The 26175-nt window shown below is 47.3% G+C and overlaps 1 protein-coding gene across 2 annotated transcripts in view; it reads right to left on the bottom strand.

The window, feature by feature from the left end:
- Nucleotides 1-26175, bottom strand: part of LOC138764112 (6-phosphofructo-2-kinase/fructose-2,6-bisphosphatase 4-like) — a 118017-nt gene that overhangs the window by 37217 nt on the left and 54625 nt on the right. The window contains exons 1-6 of one of the 2 annotated variants that reach the window (XM_069939499.1): nucleotides 23376-23601; nucleotides 11412-11537; nucleotides 7428-7524; nucleotides 7264-7330; nucleotides 6037-6111; nucleotides 2293-2349 (exon numbers count right to left, since the gene is read on the bottom strand). In XM_069939499.1, coding sequence (XP_069795600.1) covers nucleotides 2293-2349; nucleotides 6037-6111; nucleotides 7264-7330; nucleotides 7428-7524; nucleotides 11412-11537; nucleotides 23376-23475 — 522 coding nt within the window. In that variant the 5' untranslated portion in view covers nucleotides 23476-23601. Of the gene's footprint in view, nucleotides 1-2292; nucleotides 2350-6036; nucleotides 6112-7263; nucleotides 7331-7427; nucleotides 7525-11411; nucleotides 11538-23375; nucleotides 23602-26175 lie in introns of those variants that run through there. The other variant, XM_069939500.1, reaches the window with a different exon arrangement.

The raw sequence follows: 26175 nt of genomic DNA, 5'->3' as shown, positions 1-26175 counted from the left end.
AGGGATCTAGGACTGTTCATTCCTCTACAACAAGATCCTCGACTTCCCCATCAGTGTGACATCACCTCCTCCATGCTGGCCAACACATGGACAGCCCAAGGCTGAGTGCTCAGTCCCTGTATACCCATGAGTGGGACGCCAAGCTCAGCTCTAGTTCCACTGTAAATTCGCTGACAAAACTGCTGTTGTTCAAATGAGTGGAAATTCAGAATGCAGGAAGGAGATGGAGAATCAGGTGTTTCACCAAGAGCAAGGAGCTTGTTGTCGATTGTAGGAAGGAGAGGCCTAGAGACCACACCCCTGCCTGCATTGATGGGATGGAGGTGGACAGGGTCAGAACCTTCAAGTTCCTGGGAGTCCATGTTTCAGAGGACCTCTTATGGAGACAGCACATCAAGGCAACTGTGAAGAAGGCACAGAAAAGCCTCTACTCTCTAAGGAATTTGAGAAGATTTGGCATTTCAATAGATACTCTTCTCAAACTTCCAGAGGCCCAATGTGGAAAGTACACTGATTGGTTGCATCGCAGTCTGGTTTGGGAAAATAACCAGGAAAAAGGTAGGAAATATAATGAGGTCCATCACAGGCTCCCCTCACCCCCATCCACTGAATGCATCCATGTGAGGTGCTACCTCAAGAAGGCAGCCAACATCTACTCCCCATCACTCCCTAGTCACACCCTCTTCTCACTGCTACCTTCAGACAAAGATACAAAAGCCTGAAGACTAGCACCTCTGGGTTTTAGAACAATTTCTTTTCAACTACTATCAGGTTCTTGAATCTCCCTTTGATACAATGATCAGAGACCGCTGTGACAACACAAAAAGGACAGCACTATTGCACGAGGATTACTGTGGATATTTATTATTTTTTGTATTTATTGTCTATTTTTAATTCAATTAAATATACTATTGTGGTTTTTCTTTTAAACAAAGTACAGGTACACAACCCTTTATCCGGAATCCATGAGGGACAGCGTGTTCCACATTTCGGATTTTTCCAGATATCAGAACAAAACACAGCTGCCCCAGATTTAAGCCCACCCGAATTGTGTTGCAGTATTCACCCCCTTCTAGTTGTGCTGGCGTCTCTCTCCCCCTCGCCTACCCAAGTCATGCTGCCATCTCTCCCCCTCCCCACCCCCGCCCACTCGAGATGTGCTGCCATCTCCCTCTCCCTCTCCCTCTGCTGTACCAGAACCCGGAAAGAAATGCCAGATTTTGGAGTTTTCTGGATTTTAGATGACTGGATAAAGGATTGTTTACCCGCTCGGCTGCAGCATGTAAGAATTTCAGTGCATATGTACATTGCATGCTGTGCCCTCTAGTCCTAAAGTCCCAGAGTAGGGAGTTCTTGGACAAGAGGGCACAACTTCAAGATTGAAGTGTACTTATTTAAAACAGAGATGCGAAGGAATTTCTTTAGCCAGAGTGGCGAACCTCTGGAATTTGCTATCACGGACAACTGTGGAGGCCAGGTTGTTGGTATATTTAAGGCATAGATCGATACATATCTGAATAGTCAGGGTATGGGGAGGAGACAAGGGAGTGGGGCTGAGTAGAATAATGGATCAGCTCAAGATGGATGGTGGAGTGGATTCAATGGGACGAATAGCCTACTTCTGCTCCATGGTCAAAATAACAATAAACACAATATCGTCTGTTTAAAATGAGGGGGAGGGGGTAAAGCAGGAACAGAGTTTTCATTCCATGATTTCTGCACCGAACTCCATGCCAAATTAAACTAAATCTCTTGTGCCTGCACATGATCATTTCCTTAACATTCCTGTGTCCAATTAAAATCAGCTGCTGCATCTTCTTTCACCACTTCACTGGCACCAAATCCCCTCCATCATACAACATAGCCACATAATACTTCATAATCACACATCCCCATCACTACTGTAACAAGTAAACACACAATAAATGCTGGAGGAACTCAGCAGGTCTCGCAGCATCCAGAGGAGGTAAAGATATATTACTGATATTTCAGGCCTGAGCCATTCTTCAAGGTATAAGCAAATAGCAGGCAGGCATCTCAAAAAGGCCGAGATAATGGTGGAAGAATGGGAGGGGGAAGGACACCTGCCTGCTTAATGCTTTTACCCTGAAGGGCTCAGGCCGAAACATTGATAACATATCTTTACCTCCTATGGATGCTGGGAGACCAGTGGAGTTTCTCCAGCATTTCTGTCCATTTTTACTATAATCAGTCGGCTGACATCAGTACTTCACACCACTACTGTATCAAAGCACGAGAAGGGGCAATTAGAAGCAACAGCAAGCAACTTACCACAATATTTGTCTCAACAACTTCAGGATCTTCACACACAGACTCAACGAAGAATACCTTATTAATGCAATGGAGAATGAATAATTTGAAGAGGAAAAATTTCATTAGGAAATATTTATTCTTCCATTTTTAAAATTCAGCTGTGAAAATAAAATAACACTCTAACACTTCATTTCTTAATTTAAATATTTTTAAAAATTATTCAAGTGAAAATATACCCAAATGGAGCCAGATACATACAGTACAGAAACAGATCCTTGACCCCATTGTGGCCATGCTGACCTTGAGTCCATTTGCACTAATCCCATTTGCCTGCATGAGGACCACCTCCTTCTGTTCCTTGCCCAGTCCTGCATATTTACTTGCCTTGGAGACACGGAGCTGGTATCAGATTCCAACACCTCCTCTGGCAGTGAGTTCCGCCAGGTGTAAAAAAATATTCAATTCAGTGAACATTCAGGGGTGATGCCTACCCTAGAGAAGTTCTCTTCCTCTCTCTGAAGGGAGTTCTGCTCTTATTCCCCTAGCCTCAGTCCCTCTTTTCAGATGCCAATTCCCCTCCGACCCCCCTATCTTCCAACTCCTGCCCCACCACACCACACCCTCTCTATCCTCCACCCTTCCCTTTACAATCCTAGCTGCTCCTGCCCCACCACACCCTCTCTATCCTCCACCCTTCCCTTTACAATCCTAGCCGCCCCTCCCCCGCCCCACCCCCGCCCCACCCCCCAACCTCCCCCGCCCCACCCCCCAACCTCCCCCGCCCCACCCCCCAACCTCCCCCGCCCCACCCCCCAACCTCCCCCGCCCCACCCCCCAACCTCCCCCGCCCCACCCCCCAACCTCCCCCGCCCCACCCCCCAACCTCCCCCGCCCCACCCCCCAACCTCCCCCGCCCCACCCCCCAACCTCCCCCGCCCCACCCCCCAACCTCCCCCGCCCCACCCCCCAACCTCCCCCGCCCCACCCCCCAACCTCCCCCGCCCCACCCCCCAACCTCCCCCGCCCCACCCCCCAACCTCCCCCGCCCCACCCCCCAACCTCCCCCGCCCCACCCCCCAACCTCCCCCGCCCCACCCCCCAACCTCCCCCGCCCCACCCCCCAACCTCCCCCGCCCCACCCCCCAACCTCCCCCGCCCCACCCCCCAACCTCCCCCGCCCCACCCCCCAACCTCCCCCGCCCCACCCCCCAACCTCCCCCGCCCCACCCCCCAACCTCCCCCGCCCCACCCCCCAACCTCCCCCGCCCCACCCCCCAACCTCCCCCGCCCCACCCCCCAACCTCCCCCGCCCCACCCCCCAACCTCCCCCGCCCCACCCCCCAACCTCCCCCGCCCCACCCCCCATCCTCCCCCGCCCCACCCCCCAACCTCCCCCGCCCCACCCCCCAACCTCCCCCGCCCCACCCCCCAACCTCCCCCGCCCCACCCCCCAACCTCCCCCGCCCCACCCCCCAACCTCCCCCGCCCCACCCTCCAACCTCCCCCGCCCCACCCTCCAACCTCCCCCGCCCCACCCTCCAACCTCCCCCGCCCCACCCTCCAACCTCCCCAAGCGTGCCAGAACTACGCATGCCTCCGTCTGTGGGCTCACCAAACACAAACAAGCCCCAATAACTAACCCAGCACGCATGCACCGGCCGGCCTCATTAATCTATCGTGCATGCGCCAGGGCGCAAGAAAAATGGCCACACACGGCATACACACCCCAGGATGCCACATTTAACAAGTGAAGGACAAATTAATATCTGGTTCGAGGTGGCACTAGACGGAGGTCAGAGGGCTCAAAAGCAAGAATGTCTGGCCTAAAATCAGACGTCTAGTCACCCTATTCCCTCTCCCCTTGGACTTCCCCAACCCTTCAATTACTTCCCCCCGATCCTCTCCATTCAGAGAGCTATTCCCTTCCCCTATCACTTCTCAGCTTTTTTCTTGTGCCCTTCCACACCTATCTACCTATGGCCTCTTACTTGTGCCTCTGTGTCTCTCTTCACCACCTGCGCCAACCCCCACCCCCCCCCACCTGCCTACGTTTAGCTCATAACTTGAGGCAGGACTCAGGCCTGAAATGTTGGTATTGTATCATTATTATCTTGACTACGTTAAGAACACTGCGTGACTTGCTGAGCTTCTCCAGCATATCCATGGAAACAATATTCCCCTCAGATCTGCTTTAACATTAACCTCCAATTTTAAACACACTCCCTCTCTCATTTTTGTTTAGCCTGAATAGATTCTATCACGATCTAGAACAATCACTTGGTTGATGGAGAGACTGGATGCAGTCTGGGAGATCGCTTTGTTGAGCACCTTGGCTCTGTCCGCCACAATAGCGTGGATCTCCCAATGGCCACCCATTTCAATTCCTCATCCCATTCCCTTGATGACATCTGTCCATGGACTTGTGCACTGCCAGAAGGAGGCCACCCGCAAATTGGAGGAACATCACCTCATCTTCCATCTGGGCACCCTCCAACCAGATGGCATGAACATAGATTTCTCCATTTTCCATTAGAACCCTCCCCCCTTCATCTTGCCCCACGTCTCCTGTCCTCTAGCTCTATCTCTCTCTTCCCTTTTCCTTATCTCCTTTCAGAGAGTGAAAAACAAACCCCCACTTCTCCAATTAATACTCACTTTTCCTCTGCTGTCCTCTTATCCAATTAGCACCTTTTATCTGTTGGTCTGTCATCCTCCCCCTGCCCTTTCTTCCCCTTTGAATACAGATGCCTGTTCCTCATTTTCAGTACTTCAGTAATATACCATTACCTCCTGTGGATGCTGCGCAACCAGCTGAGTTCCTCCAGCATCTGTGTTTTTACCACAATCACAGCATCTGCAGACTTTCACTAGATTCTACCTACATCTCCCTGATAGAAGTTTATCAGTCACCTTTCAGCCTCCTTCATTCCAAGGATAACAAGCCGCTCTATCCAATCTCTCCTGAGAACTAGTCCTCCAATTCAACATCCTGGTGAATCTCACCTTAATCCACTCACTCCCCCATATACCCCATGGTCTAACCCTTCATTCTTCTGTCTTGAATATATCACCTACCTAATCCTACTCCTCCACTCTGTTCTCACATCAGCCCCACATTAGTGAAGCCTGATGCATCCCATCATCTAACCCTGCGATCCTTACAGCCTTTAACATCCCATTTCATGCAATTCCATATCATCTACTTGAATACATCCATCTCCAATCAATACCATTCCCATTCTAACACTAGACCCACTCTTCCACAAGCATCCACTAACACCTCAGTCTAATGCTGGATGTTTAAATATCCCACTGTCCGATCATAATAGCCTACTCTTACTCCAAAACACAACCCACCCTCCCCTCAGCCAGTGAAATCCCACTCCCACCTCACCCATACCCAACCACTAGATTCTACTGCACTTTAATATCATCTCAGGGAGGGCAGAGACACTGGATTGGAAAAAAGATACCACAGGCAATGTAGAGCAGAGTGATGCCTCAGCTCCATGGCAGCTAAGAGAATCACAGGGGTGCCACGGTGCAGAATCATTCCACCAGAAACAATGGTCAGTTCCATTCTATTTCTCCTGTTGCATGGAAGTATTCAAGTTGCCCACTATTTGAGTGCACATGGTAAATTCTAGGAATCTGTTGGTCTAACTCGTCTCGCATTAGATTTTACAATTCAAAAGCATGCAAGAGGAGAGCTCACAATTCCATGAAGCAGCATTTATCCCACCAATGATCTCTGCCACCAACCTTGTATCCATTCTGCTCTGCAAAGTTAATAATTATCTCTCTTCGTTCACGTGTCGTGTTTGTAGCATCAAAGACCTGGGGAAGGAAGAGCAAACAAGGAAGTCACAGAGAGTGTGGTCCCTGCAAAATTGCACAGGTAGTGCAACGCTATTACTGGGCCAGCGACCCAGGTTCAAGTCCACCGCTATCTGTGAGGAGTTTGTACATCCTCCCTGTGTCTGTGTGGGTTTCCTCCAGGTGTTCCAGTTTTCTTCCACATTTCAAATGTATGGGGATGAAAGTTGATTGGGTTATTAGGGCAGCACGAGCTCATGAGATGCAAGGGCCTGTTATGCTGGATGTCTGAAACGAAGAAAAATGAGGAAAGACTTGGGAAGGGGTAGATGCAGCTGGTGGAAGTGCCAGGGAACGATGTGCTGGATGCATAGGCAGGTAGGGTGAAAGGCAAGGACCAAGAGAACCATCTCAAAAACAAAATGATGGAGGAACTCAGTGGATCAGCCAGCATCCGTGGAGGAAATTGAACACTCAATGTTAGTCCAGCTGCATGGTGCTGATATCACACGGAGTCAGGTCTGCAGATTTGTGTTTCCTTGCACTTGAGGCAGTTCTGAGAAAGTTCACTTGAAGAAAAAGATGACCAAACTCCCATTCATCCTTGGAAAATCGAAGGGCGATGATTGAAATGTTTAAGATTTGACACGTTAAGGTTTGACACATCTCCCACTAGTGAGACGCTAAAACTAGGGGAAGTGTTTTTAGAATCATGGGTCAGCATTGAGCAATGCAGGAAGAAATTCCCCTTAAAAAACCACTATGAATCTGGAAACCTCTATCCAAAGGAATTATGAATGCTGAATTACTGAACATATCCAGTCTGAGATACTTGGCAAAAGGAGCAAACAAGAAAGTAAAAGTGAAGCCTCACAGACCAAGCTTGATCTTATTGCAAGTCTAAATAGGTTCTGTGGGCTGGAAGGATGATTCTTGCTGTGATTTTTTTTGGACAATACTGAGAAGGCTCTGCAGCATTATTGATGCAAGACCTGGTTTACTTGATCTTGGCTTAAGTGAAGATACCATGCTACCATCAGAAAGGGCAAGGAGCTCTCTCAGTCATCTGACTAATACCAAACAAATGCTGGTTCATCGCTCAGCATAGTCCTGCATCTTCAGGAATCAAAATCTTTATTTTGATTATTCCAATTATGCGAGAGAGACACTTACTGCAACCTGACCACCTTCCTCATCCAGATATTTCTTCACATCATTCAATGCTCTTGACGCACACTGTCTGGAGAAAGAAAGACACCAGGCAATCAGCCAGCCCCTACACGCCAGCATTGGTCACCAAAGAGCAAACGTCTGCCTGCAGTTGTGCAGTCTGTTACCTGCGGATTTGCAAGCCATCTTCATTATCTGGGAGGAAAAACTCAAAAGATTTGTAGATCTTCAGCAGATCACGCCGATATTGCCCAACATTAAATGCTGTGAAGAAACAAGTTACTAATTTCAATTCAAATAAAAATTCAAATAGCTTTTTATTGTCATTGTACAAGTTATACAACAAGATTTATGACAACAGTACAAGGTTACCAATGCAGCGACGCAACCACAGGCAGCACCACAGAAGTTAAATAAAAAATTTAATTTACAGTGCCGTATATGTCCTTTATGTGAATGGAGGGGGGGTGTGGAGGACAGAGAGGGGAATTTGTGGATACCATGGAATTTCTTTTCAAATCAATTGCATAGCTCAAACAAATTCAAGTAAGTCATTTCACCGAATTCTGTTGTGAAATTTCACAGGCTGAGGGGAGACCTGTCAGTACAGTAAAACCCCTGGTATCTAGCACCTATGGAGATCGGTAAATGTATTTTCTGGTTGTGTGAGACTTACTATTACAAATTGAAGGACAGGACCTCTCAGGATGTGAGAGGCAGTAAATTTAATTAGACATTGGCTTTCTGGGAGAAGCCAGAGAGTGGTAGTGGATGATTGCCTCTCTGACTGGAGGCAAACTTGCAGATGACACCAAAGTCGTCAGCAGAACCACAGACTACAATGAGCGCATATAGGAGTGACATAGATCAGGTAGCTGAGTGCTGACACAACAAAAACCTTCCACTCAACATTAACAAAACTAAGGGACTGATTGTGGTTTTCAGGAGGAGAAAAGAAAGAAAACCCAAACCAGTCCTCATCGCAAGATCAGCAGTGGAAAGGGTTAAGAACTTCAAATTCCCGGGTGTCAACATCTCTGAATGTTCATCCTGGGGCCATCATGTTGATGCAATCACGAAGGCGGCTCGCCAGCAACTATACTTCAAGAGGAATTTAAGATTTGCCAAGTTACCAAAGACGCAAATTTCTAATGGCGTACAGTGGAGAGCATTCTGACTGGTTGAATCACTGACTGGCTAGTATGGAGATGCCAATGCACAGGACAGGAAAAGATTACATAAAGTTGTGAACTCACCCAGCACCATCATGGGTATTAGTATTCACTCCATTAATGACATCTACAATAGGCCATGTCTTGAGAAACATGCCTCTATCATCAAGGTTCCTCACAAGACAACACCCAACAGTTCAAAAGTAGCTTTCCCCCCCAATCAGATTTCTGAGCGGACAATGAACCAAACACTACCTCTATCTCTTCTTTTTGCACATTTATTTTTAAATGTCAATATTTGCACCTGTAATGCTGCTTCAAAACAACAAATTTCATGACGATAAATTCTGATTCTGCACCAATTGTACAGCCACACACTCATTTAGACATACAGCAAGGTAACAGCCATTTCGGCCCACAAGTCCGTGCCGCCCAATTTACACCCAATTAGCCTACATCCTCAATAGGTTTTGAACGGTGGAATGAAACCAGAGCCACCAGGGAAAACACAGACATGGGAAAACGTACAACTCCTAATAGATTCAAACCCCAGTCTGGTCCTGATCACTGGCACTGTAAAGGTGTGATGCTAACTGCTACACCAACCATGCCGCTCCTAAATCTGTCACATCAACCTATTCCTGCTCTCCCTGGTGCGTGACACAGAGAGCCATCCTGAGATTACTACCCTTGAGGTCCTTTTAGCTTCCTACCCAGCTCCCTGTATTCTCTTCAGGGCTTCATCCCTTTTCCGACCCACATTGTTGATATCAATATGTACCACAACTTCTGGCTAATCACCCTCGGTTTTCAGGATGCCTTAAACCCAGTCCAGGATGTTCCAGACCCTGGCATCTAGGAGGCAACAAACCATCTGGGCGTCTCCTTCATATTCACAGAATCTTCTGTTTGCTCCTCTGACTAGTGAATCCCCTATCACTACCAATATCCCTTTCTCCCTCCATCCCTTCTGAGCCATAGGGCCATAGACCTAGACAGTGTGGCTTTGGCCTGATAGGTCGATCCCCCCAACAATATCTGAAGCAATATACTTATGATTGAGGGGAATGGCTATACTGGTACCCTGTACTATCTGCTAGCTTGCTTGTTTTCCCTCTTCTGACAGTAACCCAATTAGCTGCTTCCTGCACCCCCAGTTGTGACTGCCTCCCTGTAGCTGTTATCTATAGACTCCTCATTCTCCCATATAGAAAGTGAGTCGACTTCATGGATGAAGATGAGACAGTGGGGACCAGGCAATTGGAAGTTGTCAAAGAGTTGAAGGGCATCGGAGATATCCCAGATTTAGGCAGGAAGGGGGGGGGGGGGAGGAAGAGAGGGAGAGAGAGAGAGGATGGACTCAAGTTCAGTAGGGAAGAGCAGACGAAAACAATGGGCCTAACAGAACAGGATAGTTCTATAAGCATAATATTTCATGTTCTTAAAACATTACAAAATTTTCAAGATCAGCCTACTATTTATGATCTTTACAGAACATAGAACAGGCCTTTCAGCCCTTGTGCCAATCTTTATATTCCTATAAAATAATCTAAACCCTTCCTATCTCACAATCCTCTATTTTTCTTTCATCAATGTGCGTCAGAATCCTTTAAATGCCCCTAATGTTTCAGCCTCCACCACCATCCCTGGCAGGCATTTCAAGCATCCACAACTCTGCAAAAATAAAAAAAACATCCCTGATCTCTCTCCTGAACTTTCCTCCCTTCACTTTGTACACATACTTTGGTGTGTTTCTTATTGCCGCCCTGGGAAAAAGGAGCTGGCTGTCCTCCTTATCTATGCCTCGCAGAAACTTGCCGACTTCTTTAAAGTCACCTCTCATCTTTCTTCGTTCCAGAGAAGAGTCCTAGCTGTTCTAACCTTGCCTCACAATACTGATTTTCCATTCCAGACAACATCCTGGTAAATCTCCGGTGCACCCTCTCCATAGCTTCCACATCCTCCCCATAATGAGGTGACCAGAACTGAACACACTATTCCAAGTGTTGTCTTACCAGAGATTTGTAGAGTTGCAAAATGACCGCTCGACTCCTGAACTCAATCTTCCAAATTGAAGCCCAACATCCCACAGGCCTTAACTATCCCATCAACCTGCGTAGCAACCTTGATAGAGGTTGTGGAAGTACAGGCTGAATGGATTTTATGGATTGTTTGAATGGATTTGGACTCCAAGGTCCCTCTGTTCTTCCACACTGTTAAGTATCCAACCATTAAGCCTGTACTTAGACCTTCCAAAATGTATCACCTCACACTTATTCAGATTGAACTCTTTCAACCATTTTCCACCCAACTCTGCTCCTGTCTATATCCTTTTATAACCTACAACAATCCTCAGCATCATCCACAACTCCTCCAACCTTCTTGAACAATTTCCAGAATCCATGTAACATACATATTTAATAACCTCACATTTGAACTCTGATATCAAGGAGGGTCGATTCAATTTAACATCCCTTTCTTTTAATGATGAGTCTTGAGTTAAATTGTACTTTCAAATTGCTTATTTTGTCATTGCTCAAAATGTATGCTAACATTTTTCCCACCATTGATATTCGGCTGACTGGCTTGCATAACTTGTTCTTAACTTTAATCTTTTTATAAAATTGTATTAACGGTCTTCTAGTTCTCCAATACCAATAACCTGTGCACTGGAAAATGATGCATCAAAACTTTCTGAAATCATCTATATTCCCCCTTTTTTAAAAAAAAATCAGGGACAATAATTTACTTTTACAGCAATGTTCAATACATTTTGTAAAATCCCTAGCAGCCTCATTTAAACTGGGCCCATTTCAATTTATTAAACATTTCTATTTTATTCTGCTCACTTTTCTTTTCCAAATGTCTTCATTAATCAGCCTATTTTTTTTTAAAAAAACATGAATTATATACTTAACATTCAAAATCAAAATATTCTGATTGCCCTTAACATTATCACCATCCCTCTCAGGGACATACCTCTGGTGGGCACCCCAATCCAGTTGAAGTAACGAGTGAGTTTCTTTGAGATGTAGGTCTTGCCTCTGGCAGGGAGACCCACCATTACAATGAGTGATGGGGAGTTTGTCATGTGTGGGATCCATACTGGAAATAAAACACATTATTAATCAACTAAACACAGAACATTACTGCACAGTACAGTCCCTTCAGGCTACAATGTTGTGCTGATCTAATATATAAACCTACTCAACAATCTAAACCTTCCCTACCTCACACCCACTACCCTCAATTTTTCTTTGATTCACATGCCTGTGAATAAGAGTCTTTCAAATGTCCCCATTGTACCAGCCTCCACCACCACCACCCCAGGCAACGCATTCAAGGAACCCATTATTCTGTGTAAAAATTCCCTAATGAGTGGCAAAAGTGTTGGCACAGAATACACCAAGTGTAGGTATTGAGTCACCCCACATAACCCTCACTGATAGGTGCTGGTGCTAAGTCCGAATTCCACACAACTCGATGGACAGGTATTTTTAGAAATACAGCAAGTGGCATGGAGCCCAAGTACCTTTCTGGGTCTGGACCTGAACTAAAACTGGTGCCATCTTCAGTCAAGCAGTTTCAACACAAAACTACCATCTCCCCAAACTATTCTTTTTTTAAAATATTTTATGATTTTTCCAAACTCAGACAGTTCCAATAATTCACAGAACAATCACATCACATTCATCAAGTATATTTACATTTCTTCTACTGAGTCTGGTTTTATCCCCCCATACCCCCCCCCCCCCACCACAACATAAAATACATAAATAACTAAAAAAACATTAACCATAAAGAAAACAAGGCGCTACTGACTGAGGACAAATAACAAATTAAGAGAAAAAAAGAAAATGAAAACACATTAACCACAGGCTTACTGGAGCTCAAGCCCTGTCCTCCAGGACATTCATCTCAACTTGACCTGATTGGAATGGACACCATCCCAATCCACTCCCCTGGAGAGGAAGGACAGAAAGTGTGGGGTCTGCAGGCAGCGAAGCACAGGGGACCGCACCTATATCCTTACACCTATGTAACGCAGGTAGGGTTGCCAGATTTTAGGAAAAGTTTCATATTTTTTCCTTAGATTACAAGCAACTTTCTCCAAGGGATCACAGCTCTGCATTTCTATATTCCAACACGCAATGCCCAAATGAGAGTCTGACTTCCAGATAACTGCTATGCACTTCCTGGACACTGCCTGAGCCATCAATACAAATTGGATTTGAAACTTGGACAGCTTCATTGTAAATCTTATGTCCATGATATTTCCCAACAGGAATAACTCTGGGTCTTGTGGAAACTCTTTACCTATGATTTTCTCTAGGGCTTAGCCTAGCTTTACCCAAAAGGGCCTCACCTTGGAGAATGACCAGGTTGAATGAACAAAGGTTCCTGTCTCTATGCCACACCTGAAAAATTGGTCTGAAAATTCTGGTTTACCTTTATTCAATTTCTGCGGCATGAGGTATAGCCGTTGAAGAAAGCTAGTCTGTACTAGTCTATAATCATGAATTATTGTGGTCATGCTATCACAACACAGAACAGACCAGCTCCATTCATCTATCATAACACCTAGGTCCAACTCCCATCTGTGTCTTGACCTAAGAAGCCCAGTTTTGGGCTTCCTGCTAGGAACAGGGAATACGTTGCCGAAATAAACTTTTTGATTTTCCTCTGCAAATCAGTGTCTCCATGACACTGCACTCTGGTAGGGCCATGGTTAGACTCAATTTGTCCCTCAAGAAAGATCTTAACTGAAAGTAGCAAAAGAGTGTCTTATTTAGCAAATCATATTTAATTCTTAATTGCTCAAATGACATGAGCTGCCCCTGCTCATAACAGTCCTTGATATACCTGATCCCCTTTTAGCACCAGGTGTCCAAGACCTTGTTATCTCCCCAAACTATTTTTGACATGGTAAGGCACATTCTGAAAGTGGACGGAAACATCAGCATCCCTCTGACTCCACAGATGCTGCCTGACCAGTTTGTTCTTTTCTCCAGAATCCAGCATCTGCGGTCTCTCGTGTCTTTGAATAGTCACCAGTTTAAAAGGGGTGAGGAAGATTTGTGAATTTCTAAGATTTCTCTTAAGTGAGTCAGTAGGTGAAGTCAAAATTGGAGATCAAAAGACAGTTACATGGGAGTCAGATGAGGGCAAGAAAACAGAAATGATGCTGAGATCAAGACTTACTGAAAAGCGAAACACTCTCAAAGGGTCAGCTGGCCTATTCCTGCTCTCAGTTCTTAGTCCTGTCATGAGGATCTATGACCTATAGCAGTCAGCCCATACAGCTTAATGTAACCCAGAGGATTACCAAGGAATCTGGTCAGAAGAAAGGAGCTTCCCCATGCTTAAGGTGAATCCACGGGCATACGGAAACTCTGAAGGGGCTCTCTTTTGCTTCTCTTTCTCCCGTACTGAAAGAGGTGCTGGGCAACACATAATGGCAACTCTTTGTCTGCCTTACAGATAGTGGTAAATTACATACTGTACTATTACATGATAATAAAGGAATCTTGAATCAGTGCTCCCGCTCACACCACTGACCCACAACTGCATTGCCAGATCCAGCTCCGACAGGGTCATCGAGTTTGTAATGACACAACAGTCATCGGCCTCATCAGCAACAACCCGAGTCTCAACATGGAGAAGATGAAGGAAATGATTGTGGATTTCAGGAGGACCAGGAACGACCACCCTCCATTAGAAATTAACAACTCTGTAGTGGAGAGAATAGAGCGCACCAAGTTCCTTGGAGTTCCCTTGAGAAATGACACATCGTGACACTTGTCAGGAAGGCTCATCGGCGACAGCACTTCCTGAGAAGACTGAAGTGGCCTCCGTCGTGTCAAACTTTCACAGGACCTCTTGAAAGCATCCTGGTCGGCAGCATCCAGAGAAATGGATCAGATGAATGGCAGAGAGGGTCATTGGAGTCTCCCTCCCTCTCCATTGATGTGATCCAATGGGATCATTATCTGAAGAGGGCACACAAAATCATCGAGGACCCCTTCTACGCTGAAGACAGCATCTTTCAGCTACTCCCGTTGGGGAAGAGATCCAGGAGTGTCAGAGCCAGTACCACCCGGGTGAGAAACAGCTTCTTCCCACGGAAAGTGAGAATACCGAATGACCAAAGGAACTGCTCACACTAACTATCCAAGATTCTCATGTGTCCTGCATATGTATTGTTTGCATGTGTGTTAAGTCTGATTACATGTTTTGGACTGGAGAACCCTGTTTCGTCAGGTGTACTTGTGCAATAATATGACAATAAACTTGACACATGACCTCAAAGCCTCTGTATCATTGCCACTGGTTTGTCAGTGGTTTTGATTCTCCATTATCACAGCATGCCAACTGAAGAAAGACACTCCTTGTCCCTGCTCATTATCTTCAAATCTCAACACCTCTCAACCCATGCAATCACGGAGTACAATAAAACTTGTAATCAGGAATTCAAGTAACCAGCAAAAATAAAATCACGGAAAATAAATAGGTAAAAATGCAAAGTTTAAAATTGGTGCACCTCGCTGTCACACAACCTCAAGCAATTAGAAAAATTCACTTATCTGACATCTACCAATCCCCATAGATGCCAGATACCAAAGTGTTACTGTAATAACAAGGAAAGACAGTGGAGAAAAAACAAGTGACAACTGCAAGAGCTGTAGAAGCACAAATACTGCAGAGGCTAGAATCTACAATGAACAGAATGGCAGGCAGCAAACGGAGAAAAATCAGATCAGATACTATATTGTCTTGTAATAAAACAGAAATGTAATAAAACAGAAATGCAATAAGGCAAAGATTCACCATCAGCATTTACATTCTCCAGTGCCCCTGATAGTCAAAGAAAGGGAAGCAAAAGGTTGTCTCCCGAGTGTCCAGCACTCCCGTAGCCACACAAAACTCCAATTCAAGCCTTTGGCAACCTGAACCCAGATTCAAACCTCCAACAGGATGAGAAAGCTCTCCTTGCCTCAGTATGCTCTTGAATCCCAGTTTCAATGTCTGTTTATCATGAGCCAGTTGCCAGCAGCCTGTGTGGGTTCCTCGCTTGCAAGTCGGTCAGCAAGTTTCTGCTTGTGTATCCTTCAGCCACAGAGCCCCTCACTGATCCGTCACCATGGTCGCCACCCGTAGGGTAGTCACCTTTGCCTTTCCTTCTCAACTGGGGAGTGTTCTCCCTGTCAGTCCACTGGTTCCCCCGGTGTCTGCAACCCCCTGTGGCCGCTGATGAACATAGGCACCACATCTTGGGTCCGCAGCCACAGGATTTTAAAATAAACCACTGTTGGTTCCATAAGAGCATTGGGTCTCCACTCCCCACTCTCCCTTGATCCACATCAGTTGCAATGCTGACATTACAGCAGCGCCACCATTTTTAAAAATCATCTCATAAATGGTCCCAACCCAAAATACTGACAAACTCCACAGATGCTGCTTGACCTGATGAGTTCCTCCTGCCTCCTTTTATTCAATAACAATGCTGTCCTCATTTACCATGCAAATATATAGATTACATCCGGTACCGCACGGATGGCAGTCTCTTCAATCTGAGGCGCCTGCAAGCTCACACCAAGACACAAGAGAAACTTGTCCGTGAACTACTCTTTGCAGATGATGCCGCTTTAGTTGCCCATTCAGAGCCAGCTCTTCAGCGCTTGACGTCCTGCTTTGCGGGAAACTGCCAAAATGTTTGGCCTGGAAGTCAGCCTGAAGAAAACTGAGGTCCTCCATCAGCCAGCTCCCCACCATGACTACCAGCCCCCCCACATCTCCATCGGGCACACAAAACTCAAAACGGTCAACCAGTTTACCTATCTCGGCTGCACCATTTCATCAGATGCAAGGATCGACAACGAGATAGACAACAGACTCGCCAAGGCAAATAGCGCCTTTGGAAGACTACACAAAAGAGTCTGGAAAAACAACCAACTGAAAAACCTCACAAAGATAAGCGTATACAGAGCCGTTGTCATACCCACACTCCTGTTCGGCTCCGAATCATGGGTCCTCTACCGGCACCACCTACGGCTCCTAGAACGCTTCCACCAGCGTTGTCTCCGCTCCATCCTCAACATCCATTGGAGCGCTCACACCCCCTAACGTCGAGGTACTCGAGATGGCAGAGGTCGACAGCATCGAGTCCACGCTGCTGAAGATCCAGCTGCGCTGGATGGGTCACGTCTCCAGAATGGAGGACCATCGCCTTCCCAAGATTGTATTATATGGCGAGCTCTCCACTGGCCACCGTGACAGAGGTGCACCAAAGAAAAGGTACAAGGACTGCCTAAAGAAATCTCTTGGTGCCTGCCACATTGACCACCGCCAGTGGGCTGATAACGCCTCAAACCGTGCATCTTGGCGCCTCACAGTTTGGCGGGCAGCAGCCTCTTTGAAGAAGACCGCAGAGCCCACCTCACTGACAAAAGGGCCAAAGGAGGAAAAACCCAACACCCAACCCCAACCAACCAATTTCCCTTGCAACCGCTGCAATCGTGTCTGCCTGTCCCGCATCGGACTGGTCAGCCACAAACGAGCCTGCAGCTGACGTGGACTTTTTACCCCCTCCATAAATCTTCGTCCGCGAAGCCAAGCCAAAGAATAGATTACCATCTCAGAAAATAAAATGACTGAGAATGTTCTCCTTTCAATGTTTTTCAAAATGAAACAAAAATTACAGTTGCTGGATGGAGATAAAGAAATAAAGGGCTGCAGGGCAGAAAGATTACTCGACAGTTGAGCAAGGCACGAGGTGTGGTTGAAATGGACAAGAGAACTGAAGAGGGGTCCAGAGTAGGTGCGAACAGTAGTTCAAGAGAAGTAAAATCCCTGGTATCCAGCACAGATGGGGATTGGAGATGCCAGTTAAGTATATTTTCCAGTTGCTTGAAACTTACTTTCATAAAGTCTAACTAATACACCTGCATTAAGAATAAACAGTTTAAAAGACAAAAACATTACACTGAACAAACTTCACTTGCACAAATATATAAACCTGAAAGCATTTTACTTTATTTTCAGTCACATTCTTTGAAAACATTTAACTGTAGCTGCATCTGCAGGTTCCTCCCCCTCCACTGAGCCAACTGAAAGATCAACAATAACATTCTAGATAATTAACAACCCCCCCTTCCTTAGTTTAGAGATAAAGCCTCTGACCCGAGTGACTCTTACTAAGCAGGGATAAGGAGGCACTTTAACAGAGTCACCCCAACGGCATCAACCAGTTAGGTGATGCCACTGATGTTTCACACACCTTTATTCAAACAGCTGCTATGATCAAAGCATTTCCAAGGCATTCAGTTGGCTGAATATTTGCTCCATCTTCACCCAAAGGATTATGTGTTACTTCACAGAACACTTACTTTAACAATTTTAAACTTGCATATTTTACCTATGATTTTATTCTTATTTATTTTAACTTTAAATTTTTCTCGATGCTTTTGGTGGTTGCTTGAATTCTGGATACCAAGGGTTTTACTGTACCGGGAACTTAGCTTTGAAGCTGGAAGGTTTCAACGTTGGAAAGTGAAAGGTGAGAAGCTGTTTCTTGAAGTTATGACGAGCTGCATGAGAACAGAGGAGAAGGCAAGGACAGAGGGGCAGCAAGTATGGGACAGAGAACTCAAGTGATAGACCACTGTTTCTTGGGGCTAGATTGCATGAAGGTAAACAACCTGCACAAGCTCATGCTTTGGAAGGAAAGAATGGACTGTCAGCAGTGCTTACAATAAACAAGTGCATGCAAAGACTTACAGGATCACTGAGAAAACACAAAACTTTCCTGGAAAGGGGTTCCAACCTGACAATTACTGGCCATTTCTCTCCATGGATGCTGCCTGACCCACTGAGACTTCCAGCTTCTCATCTTTGCTCAAGATTCCAGCTAAGCAGTTCTTGTGTTTTTCTATGCAAACCTTTACAACTGCTAGTCAGTGACATCAGTGAAGCAGTACAGTTCTGTAAAGTGATCAGCATGGTGTCAATGACCACACATTTAAAAGAACTACATAGAGGAAACTGTGATAAACATGTTCAATGAACTTCTGGGGAAGTACAACCAAAAGGCCAGCCCTGGATTCACGTCAAGAGCATTGAATGTACTACATGTCCTAGTATCCCCAGGCACGAATGGGCTCCAGAGACCCCTCCCAGGGCAGATTCCCTCCACCTCATCCGGGCCAGACCTGATGCCAACCCACTCCACAAATGATCACATTATGATTTAATGAGTACACTGTAGGGAGATTAATGACTTGAGCAAAGTGAGATGATACAGAAGGTCTAACAGTATAACAAAGGGACCCATCAGCCCACAACGACTGCACCCAACATGATTACGAGAGCTCCCTCTCTTCATCTCAATGGGATGGTTTAACTTCATACACGTGTGATTCAGAATAGCAAGAAAGCATTTTATAAGAAATATTTAATAAAAACAGCAAAAATGATGAGAAGTTGGAGGAACTAGTCAGGTCTGGCAGCATCTATGGGTAGGAAGGTTCAGTCAATGGTTTGTTTTGGGACCTATTATCCAGTCTATTACACATACCAATTTTGAGATCATTTTTATTTGAGGGGAGTCACTTAAGAGAATAGATCAAGCTGCAAGCCCTGGGAGATTGACTGTGGGCTGACAGGCTGGGGACCATGTTTACTGAAATTCGATATTTCTGAAGAGAGAGGAAGTGCCTGGAGGCACAGGAGCGGAGACCATGTGACCAACATGCTTAAAGCTCAGGGGCCATTTTTAAGGAGACAGCTTTGGCAGAAGCATCCTTTGAAGGGATATTGTACTGAAGTGACTTCATGTGTTAATAGACAATTTGTCTGATTTCTCCCAATGAGAATGAATATATCCTACCATGGCCAAAGAGCAGTCACTTTTGAAGGGGGCGGGTAGTGTACCACACCATGACCAAAAAAGGGAAGGTAATTTTGAACAGCTGACCCACGAAAGGGTTCTGGAAGCAGAGAAATACTTCATTTGGATTGTGACCATAGAACGGTCATTTCGGCTGACCACAAAAGGGCCATTCCTCCTGGCCGGGGGAGATGGGTGGGGGAGGAGGAATGGAAGCTTTTGGAGAAACACTTCTCTTCGTGTCCCCGACACAAACAAAATGGAGTTTTTGATTACCACTCATCCGAAAAGGACGTTCACACCAGAAGCACCTCAACAAGAATCTTGTGAGTTTATAGCCCCTTTCACACTTGCATCCCAGTAAATCGGCCACTCAATGTCCTGGGATAGGAATGGGGGTTTCACCTTTCACACTAGGCCACTCCTAACTGGGACACTGAACACTTTCACATTTGCAAGGGTTTATCCCCAGTGTTTGCTATGTTCTACCTTTAATAGGAAGTGCCTGCAATGCAATTGGCCATTTTACACTTGCTTGATCTCAACGCTGGGGATTGTACTAGGTATTAGGTCGGCAATTCCCGGTGTGATCTGACGCCAACATTGAGCAGATTTTGCTTTCACACTTGCCACTTTAAAGGCTGATTGGCATTTGATTCCTGGGATCACTGGCAAGTGTGAAAGGGGCTTATAACAGTTTGTCACTTCGGTGAATTAGGTGATGCAAAAGTAAACAGGAAACCTCAGCTGCAGGGGTCAAGCACTGTATACAAACGTGGTGGAGAACTCAGCAGGTTATACAGCAGCATCCATGGAAAGTGCAAGGCATTCACTGCGTTAGGACCAAGCCGTTCAGCAGGAATGCTGAAAATAGGGCAGACACCAGCAGGTGAGGGTGGGGTGGGGAGGAACAGAGGTGAGCAGGTGACAGATGTCTAAAGGTGGGAGGGGAAGAAGAGAAAGGATAATATAAAGTACAAATGGAATTTCAAAATTAGGAATCCATCATCACATTTCCTTATGATACATCTTCGTGCTTGTCCATTTTACAAATCATCCCTCTTTGTTCAAAGATCAGCCATGTCACAAACCTTCCCAAAACCCCACAGTATACTTGTGCTGCACTGTAGCTCAGTTACCTAGAAACCGGAGTTATTACAACAGTTGTATTAAGCAATATCACATCAGATCAATTGACAAAACCGGTTTTCTTGCAGACTGAAAATTCAGTACACACAAACACTGCTCTGCCACAACAGGAGAGTCTCTGGTCCAACTGGAACTCTCACCAATATTTACAATATCAACAAGGAATTGAAATCTGTAACTCAACCCAATATTTCCAACTCAATCTCATCCAATTAATGTTAATTTCTTATAAACAAGTTTTTTAAAAAACCCACTACAATGTCACAATAAATCAATGCACATTATTCTCAGAAATGCTGCAAAAATACTCCAAGAGCAGAGTAAATGCCACATTTTAACCGGCATCACTAACAATATTTCCCCAATAGACCACGCATTAAATATTTCAAAGCACTTTTATGCCTGGCTGATCATGGCCAGTAACCATTAATGCCTTTAGTGTCAGTGATCAGAACTGGGGTTTAAGGAGTTTGTACATTCTCCCATGTCTGTAGGTTTCCTCCCACTGTTCAAAAATGTATTGGGGTGCAATGTTAATGGGGTGTAATTTTTGCAGTATAGATTTGCAAGGCCAAATTATCCTGTGACAATGCTGTATGTCTAATTAAAAAAATTAAAATATAGTTCCAATGAAGAGCTCTGTCAGCATTGAGACTCTGTGGGGTGCAAGGCTTCTGTATGGCATCCCTCAAAAACCAAGCTCAGATTTCATACAACATGGCACAGGCCCTTCAGCCCAACTCATCCATGCTAACCAAGTTGGTGTTCTGGGCTGAGCCCAATGGTCTGCATTTGGTCCATATTCTTTTTAGCTTTTCCACTCTCTAGATCCTATCATCTTCTTAAAGACAATTGTGCCCAATTCCACAACTTTCTTTGGCACCTTGTTATATATAAAGACCACTGTCTGAGTGAAACAGTTGTCCATCAGGTCAGTCTTCAATCCCTCCCCTCTCATTTGAAAATCTATATCCACTAATTCAACAATCATCTATCTGGGAACAAACTGAAGATTAATTTTATCCATTCCCCTCATGACTTTATAAACCTCTATAAGCTCCCCCATAGCCCCCATTCGTGGAAATAGAGACCCACCGTGTCAAAACGTCAAGCTAGGACTCAATCCTTCCAGTTATGCTGGGGGGGGGGGGGGGGAGATGCGGGAGAGGAGGAGGAATGGCCGGGGAGATGGGGGGGAGGAGGAATGGCCGGGGGAGATGGGGGGAGGAGGAATGGCCGGGGGAGATGGGGGGGGAGGAGGAATGGCCGGGGGAGATGGGGGGGAGGAGGAATGGCCGGGGGAGATGGGGGGGGAGGAGGAATGGCCGGGGGAGATGGGGGGGAGGAGGAATGGCCGGGGAGATGGGGGAGGAGAATGGTCGGGGGAGATGGGCGGGAGAGGATGGCGGGGGAGATGGGGGGGAGGAGGAATGGCCGGGGGAGATGGGGGGGGAGGAGGAATGGCCGGGGGAGATGGGGGGGGAGGAGGAATGGCCGGGGGAGATGGGGGGGAGGAGGAATGGCCGGGGGAGATGGGGGGGAGGAGGAATGGCCGGGGGAGATGGGGGGAGGAGGAATGGCCGGGGGAGATGGTGGGAGGAGGAATGGCCGGGGGAGATGGTGGGGGAGGAGGAATGGCCGGGGGAGATGGGGGGGAGGAGGAATGGCCGGGGGAGATGGGGGGGAGGAGGAATGGCCGGGGGAGATGGGGGGGAGGAGGAATGGCCGGGGGAGATGGGGGGGAGGAGGAATGGCCGGGGGAGATGGGGGGGAGGAGGAATGGCCGGGGGAGATGGGGGGGAGGAATGGCCGGGGGGGATGGAGAGGGATTGGGATGGAGGGGAGCTGGGGGGGAGGATGGGGGGAGATGGGGGGGAGGAGATGGCGGGGGAGAATGGGGCGGGAGGAGGAATGGCCCGGGGGAGATGGGGGGAGGAGGAATGGCCGGGGGAGATTGGGGGGGAGGAGGAATGGCCGGGGAGATGGGGGGGAGGAGGAAAGGCCGGGGGAGATGGGGGGGAGGAGGTAATGGCCGGGGGAGAGAGATGCGGGGATGGGGGAGGAGGAATGGCCGGGGGGAGATGGGGGGGAGGAGGAATGGCCGGGGGGAGATGGGGGGGAGGAGGAATGGCCGGGGGAGATGGGGGGGAGGAGGAATGGCCGGGGGAGATCGGGGGGAGGAGGATGGCCCGGGGGAGATGGGGGGGAGGAGGAATGGCCGGGGGAGATTGGGGGGGGAGGAGGAATGGCCGGGGGAGATGGGGGAGGAGGAATGGCCGGGGGAGATGGGGGGAGAGGAGCCGAGAATGGGGGGAGGAGAATGGCCGGGGGAGATGGGGGGGAGGAGGAATGGCCGGGGGAGATGGGGGGGGGGAGGAGGAATGGCCGGGGGAGATGGGGGGGAGGAGGAATGGCCGGGGAGATGGGGGGGAGGAGGAATGGCCGGGGAGATGGGGGGGAGGAGAATGGCCGGGGGAGATGGGGGGGAGGAGGAATGGCCGGGGGAGATGGGGGGGAGGAGGAATGGCCGGGGGAGATGGGGGGGGAGAGGAATGTCCGGGGGAGATGGGGGGGAAGGAGGAATGGCCGGCGGGGGAGATGGGGGGGGAGGAGGAAGGGCCGGGGAGATGGGGGGAGAGGAATGGCCGGGGGATGGGAGGAGGAATGGCCGGGAGATGGGGGGGAGGAGGAATGGCCGGGGGAGATGGTGGGGGAGGAGGAATGGCCGGGGGAGATGGTGGGGGAGGAGGAATGGCCGGGGGAGATGGGGGGAGGAATGGCCGGGGGAGATGGGGGGAGGAATGCCGGGGGAGATGGGGGGGAGGAATGCCGGGGGAGATGGGGGGAGATGGGGGAAGATAGGGGTAGGCGGGGGAGAGATGGAGATTGACGGGCGCTAGGGCACCTACCCTTTCTCTGCGACATGTGTACCTCACACAGCCCATTCTTACAGGGCATCCAGATCTTTTTCAGAGGGTTCTGCGTGAGCTCTGGGAGCGGACTGGCCATACTCTCGCCACTACCGCCAACTCAAGGGCGCCACATCGTTCCCCGAGCTCAGCCGCGTTCGCTTCGGACTGCAGGCGGCCGTGATCACATGATGCAACGGCTTCCTTTTACCGCAAGTTCCCTGAAGCAAACGCACAGAGAAAGGCGGGCGTAGATCACGTGACACGACAGGCGACCGTAGATCACGTGATACGACCGGCGTCTCTACCCTCTACGGTAAGTCCGCTGAAGCAAACATTCACTTGCAGACTGCGTGACACGACGGCTCCTTTCGACCGCAAGTTCCCTGAAGCGCCCGCACTCCCTGCGAGGAGAAAGGCTCACCTGAACGTTCCCAGCTTCAATATTTCATTGTTCAGTGAGAACTTCAGTAATTGTATAAATAATTTATTTTTGATTATCGGGTATTTTCAATGTTGGTCAAGTTTGTTGTTTCCATTAAAAACTATCCCAGGCCCCAGTGTCGCTCAATGTCATCATCTTCTCTGGTCCAGTTCGCTCCCCACATCGTGCTTCTTGTGCTCTCTGCAGCCCCGAAGCGGCTGAAGAGCGCACTCAGGCTCTCGGCTGGCTGGGCACTGGAACCGGGATTGTGAGAGGGTGCCGAGGGCTGCAAGGGCACCTGAGGGGCCTCAGGCGCTGAGGGCTTTCTGGTCGTCTCGGAGGTTTGAATCTGGTCGATGGTTTGGACCGAAGGCAGGGCAGCTGCGGGAGGTGAATTCGCGGACGCTGGAATTGATTGGGGATGGGGCTAACAGAAACTGGAGAAGTCGATGTTAATGCCATAACATCTGAGAGGCCCCCCCCCCCCCCCATTCTTTCCCTACCTCTCCTTTCTCTCTCTTCCACAAAGTCAATTCTCACCTTTCCTCTCTCCTGTCTTCTCTATATTCAATTAACACGTGGGTCTGTACTCCTACCACTCCCATTCTTTAAATTCAGGTGCCTGTCTGCTTTTTTTGACTCTTAAAACATCGGTAATATATATTTCCCACCTATGGATGCTGTAAGACCTGCTGAGTTCTTCCAGCATCTCTGTTTTCACTACAATCACAGCATCTGCAAATTTGTGTCAAACAGCGTCAATGGAAGGCAAAGGTTACCATCCCAAATTTTGAGTATCTATTGCCTTCCTTGCCTGGCTGGCTGAGTCTATCCAGTATGCTGTGTGCTATTCCTGTTCACCAGCAGTCTTTCTTATTTGTCGTCTTTACTCCGCTCTGCACTAATATCCCAGTGAATGCAAACTGCAACAGATTATCTACATGTGTTTCGAGCCCAGAGGACCCCAAAACCCAAGACAAATGGTTACTGAAACAAAAGTTACTTTTAATTATCTTTAAACATGAAAACAGAATCACACTTTAACTTATCGCTATTGACTTAACTAACCTAACTTAATCGCCTTCTAATTCTAAAGAATGTGAGTGGTAGGAGTATAGACCAATGGACAAAATGTGTTAATTGGATATGGAGAAGACAGGAGAGAGGAAAGGTGAGAATTGACTGGGGGGGGGGGATTGATTGTGGCTCTGGAAGCAGAGCTAGGGGAGAGAGAAAAGGGAAGAGAGAGAGAGAGTATGTAATGTGTCAGAGTTCAGAAAAGTTCTTTGGTTCACAGTCCAATCTCACTTCTAAATCCTCCAAGTTCACTGGTTGCAGGCATTTCTTATACTGTGCACATAATTTAAGATTTATAAAGTTCACCAGGCTTTGGTGCTTGAAAGGTAAATGGTTACCGCTCAGGAAGGTTCTTGTCAGTTTTCAGAGAAATATTTGTTGTACGCTGGACACCCAGCTACTTCAGTGTCTTGCTGAAGAAACTTGCCCCCTCAGGGTTCTCCAGATGATGACCTCTTTCTTTCAGGTCACTACAGAGTTCCTTCTTGTTTCTCTTATTCCAAGTGAAACATTAGACAGCCAGTCCTATCCTCTTGCATGAACCACAAGGGCTTTGACCAGGCTGAACTAAGCACTCACAACCTATCTTCCAAATGGGGTTTTCCACAAACTTGCCAGCTTATCCTGTTCCAGTCCCAGCTGCTGTTGCTGTCTCTCTGGTAGCAAAACCACATGACCCTCTTCAAACAGAAAGTTCCCCTCCAGACTGTCTGAGGTTCTGACAAGCTCTTCATCTGTTGCCTTTTTGTAAACAACAATCCATTAGTGAAGTCTCTTGGGCACTCTCCAAAGCTCTTGCCAAGGTTCTGAGGCCCTGACATGTCTTGCATTAGCAGAGCTCCAGTATTTTAAAAAAGATCTGTTTTAAAGTGTTTATACGTGACCTACACTAACAAACCCTGCCCCAATTTATCTTCCAAAACATATCTATATTATGTCACACATGACATATTACTCCCATTGATGCTAACTATAAAGGTGTCCCAATATCCAGGGGATGAGAATCAGGGAGAGGGGCTCCAAGAAGTCCAGAGAATCCAGGGAGTTGTGGAGTGTAGGGAAAGCTTGAACTTAAATGGTGAGCATGTGAGCAAATTTTTGAGCAAAGTGGGTAGGTTTCTGGTTGTGACATTTCAGGGCAAGGATGGGATTAATTGAGGAGAACAAAAAATTACTGTTAATGTGATTGCGTCTTTAGCAGTGCAAGTATGACCAAGTTTAAAATTGAAACCACCACATAGGCCAAGAGGGAAATCAATCTGTTGCTTGACCCTTCGACTGCCATTTAAAGTGCTGACA

The sequence above is a fragment of the Narcine bancroftii genome, chromosome 5, assembly GCF_036971445.1.
Source record: "Narcine bancroftii isolate sNarBan1 chromosome 5, sNarBan1.hap1, whole genome shotgun sequence".
Taxonomy (NCBI): domain Eukaryota; kingdom Metazoa; phylum Chordata; class Chondrichthyes; order Torpediniformes; family Narcinidae; genus Narcine; species Narcine bancroftii.
Note: the sequence above shows the minus strand (reverse complement) of the source record. Positions and strands in the feature narration are given on the sequence as shown.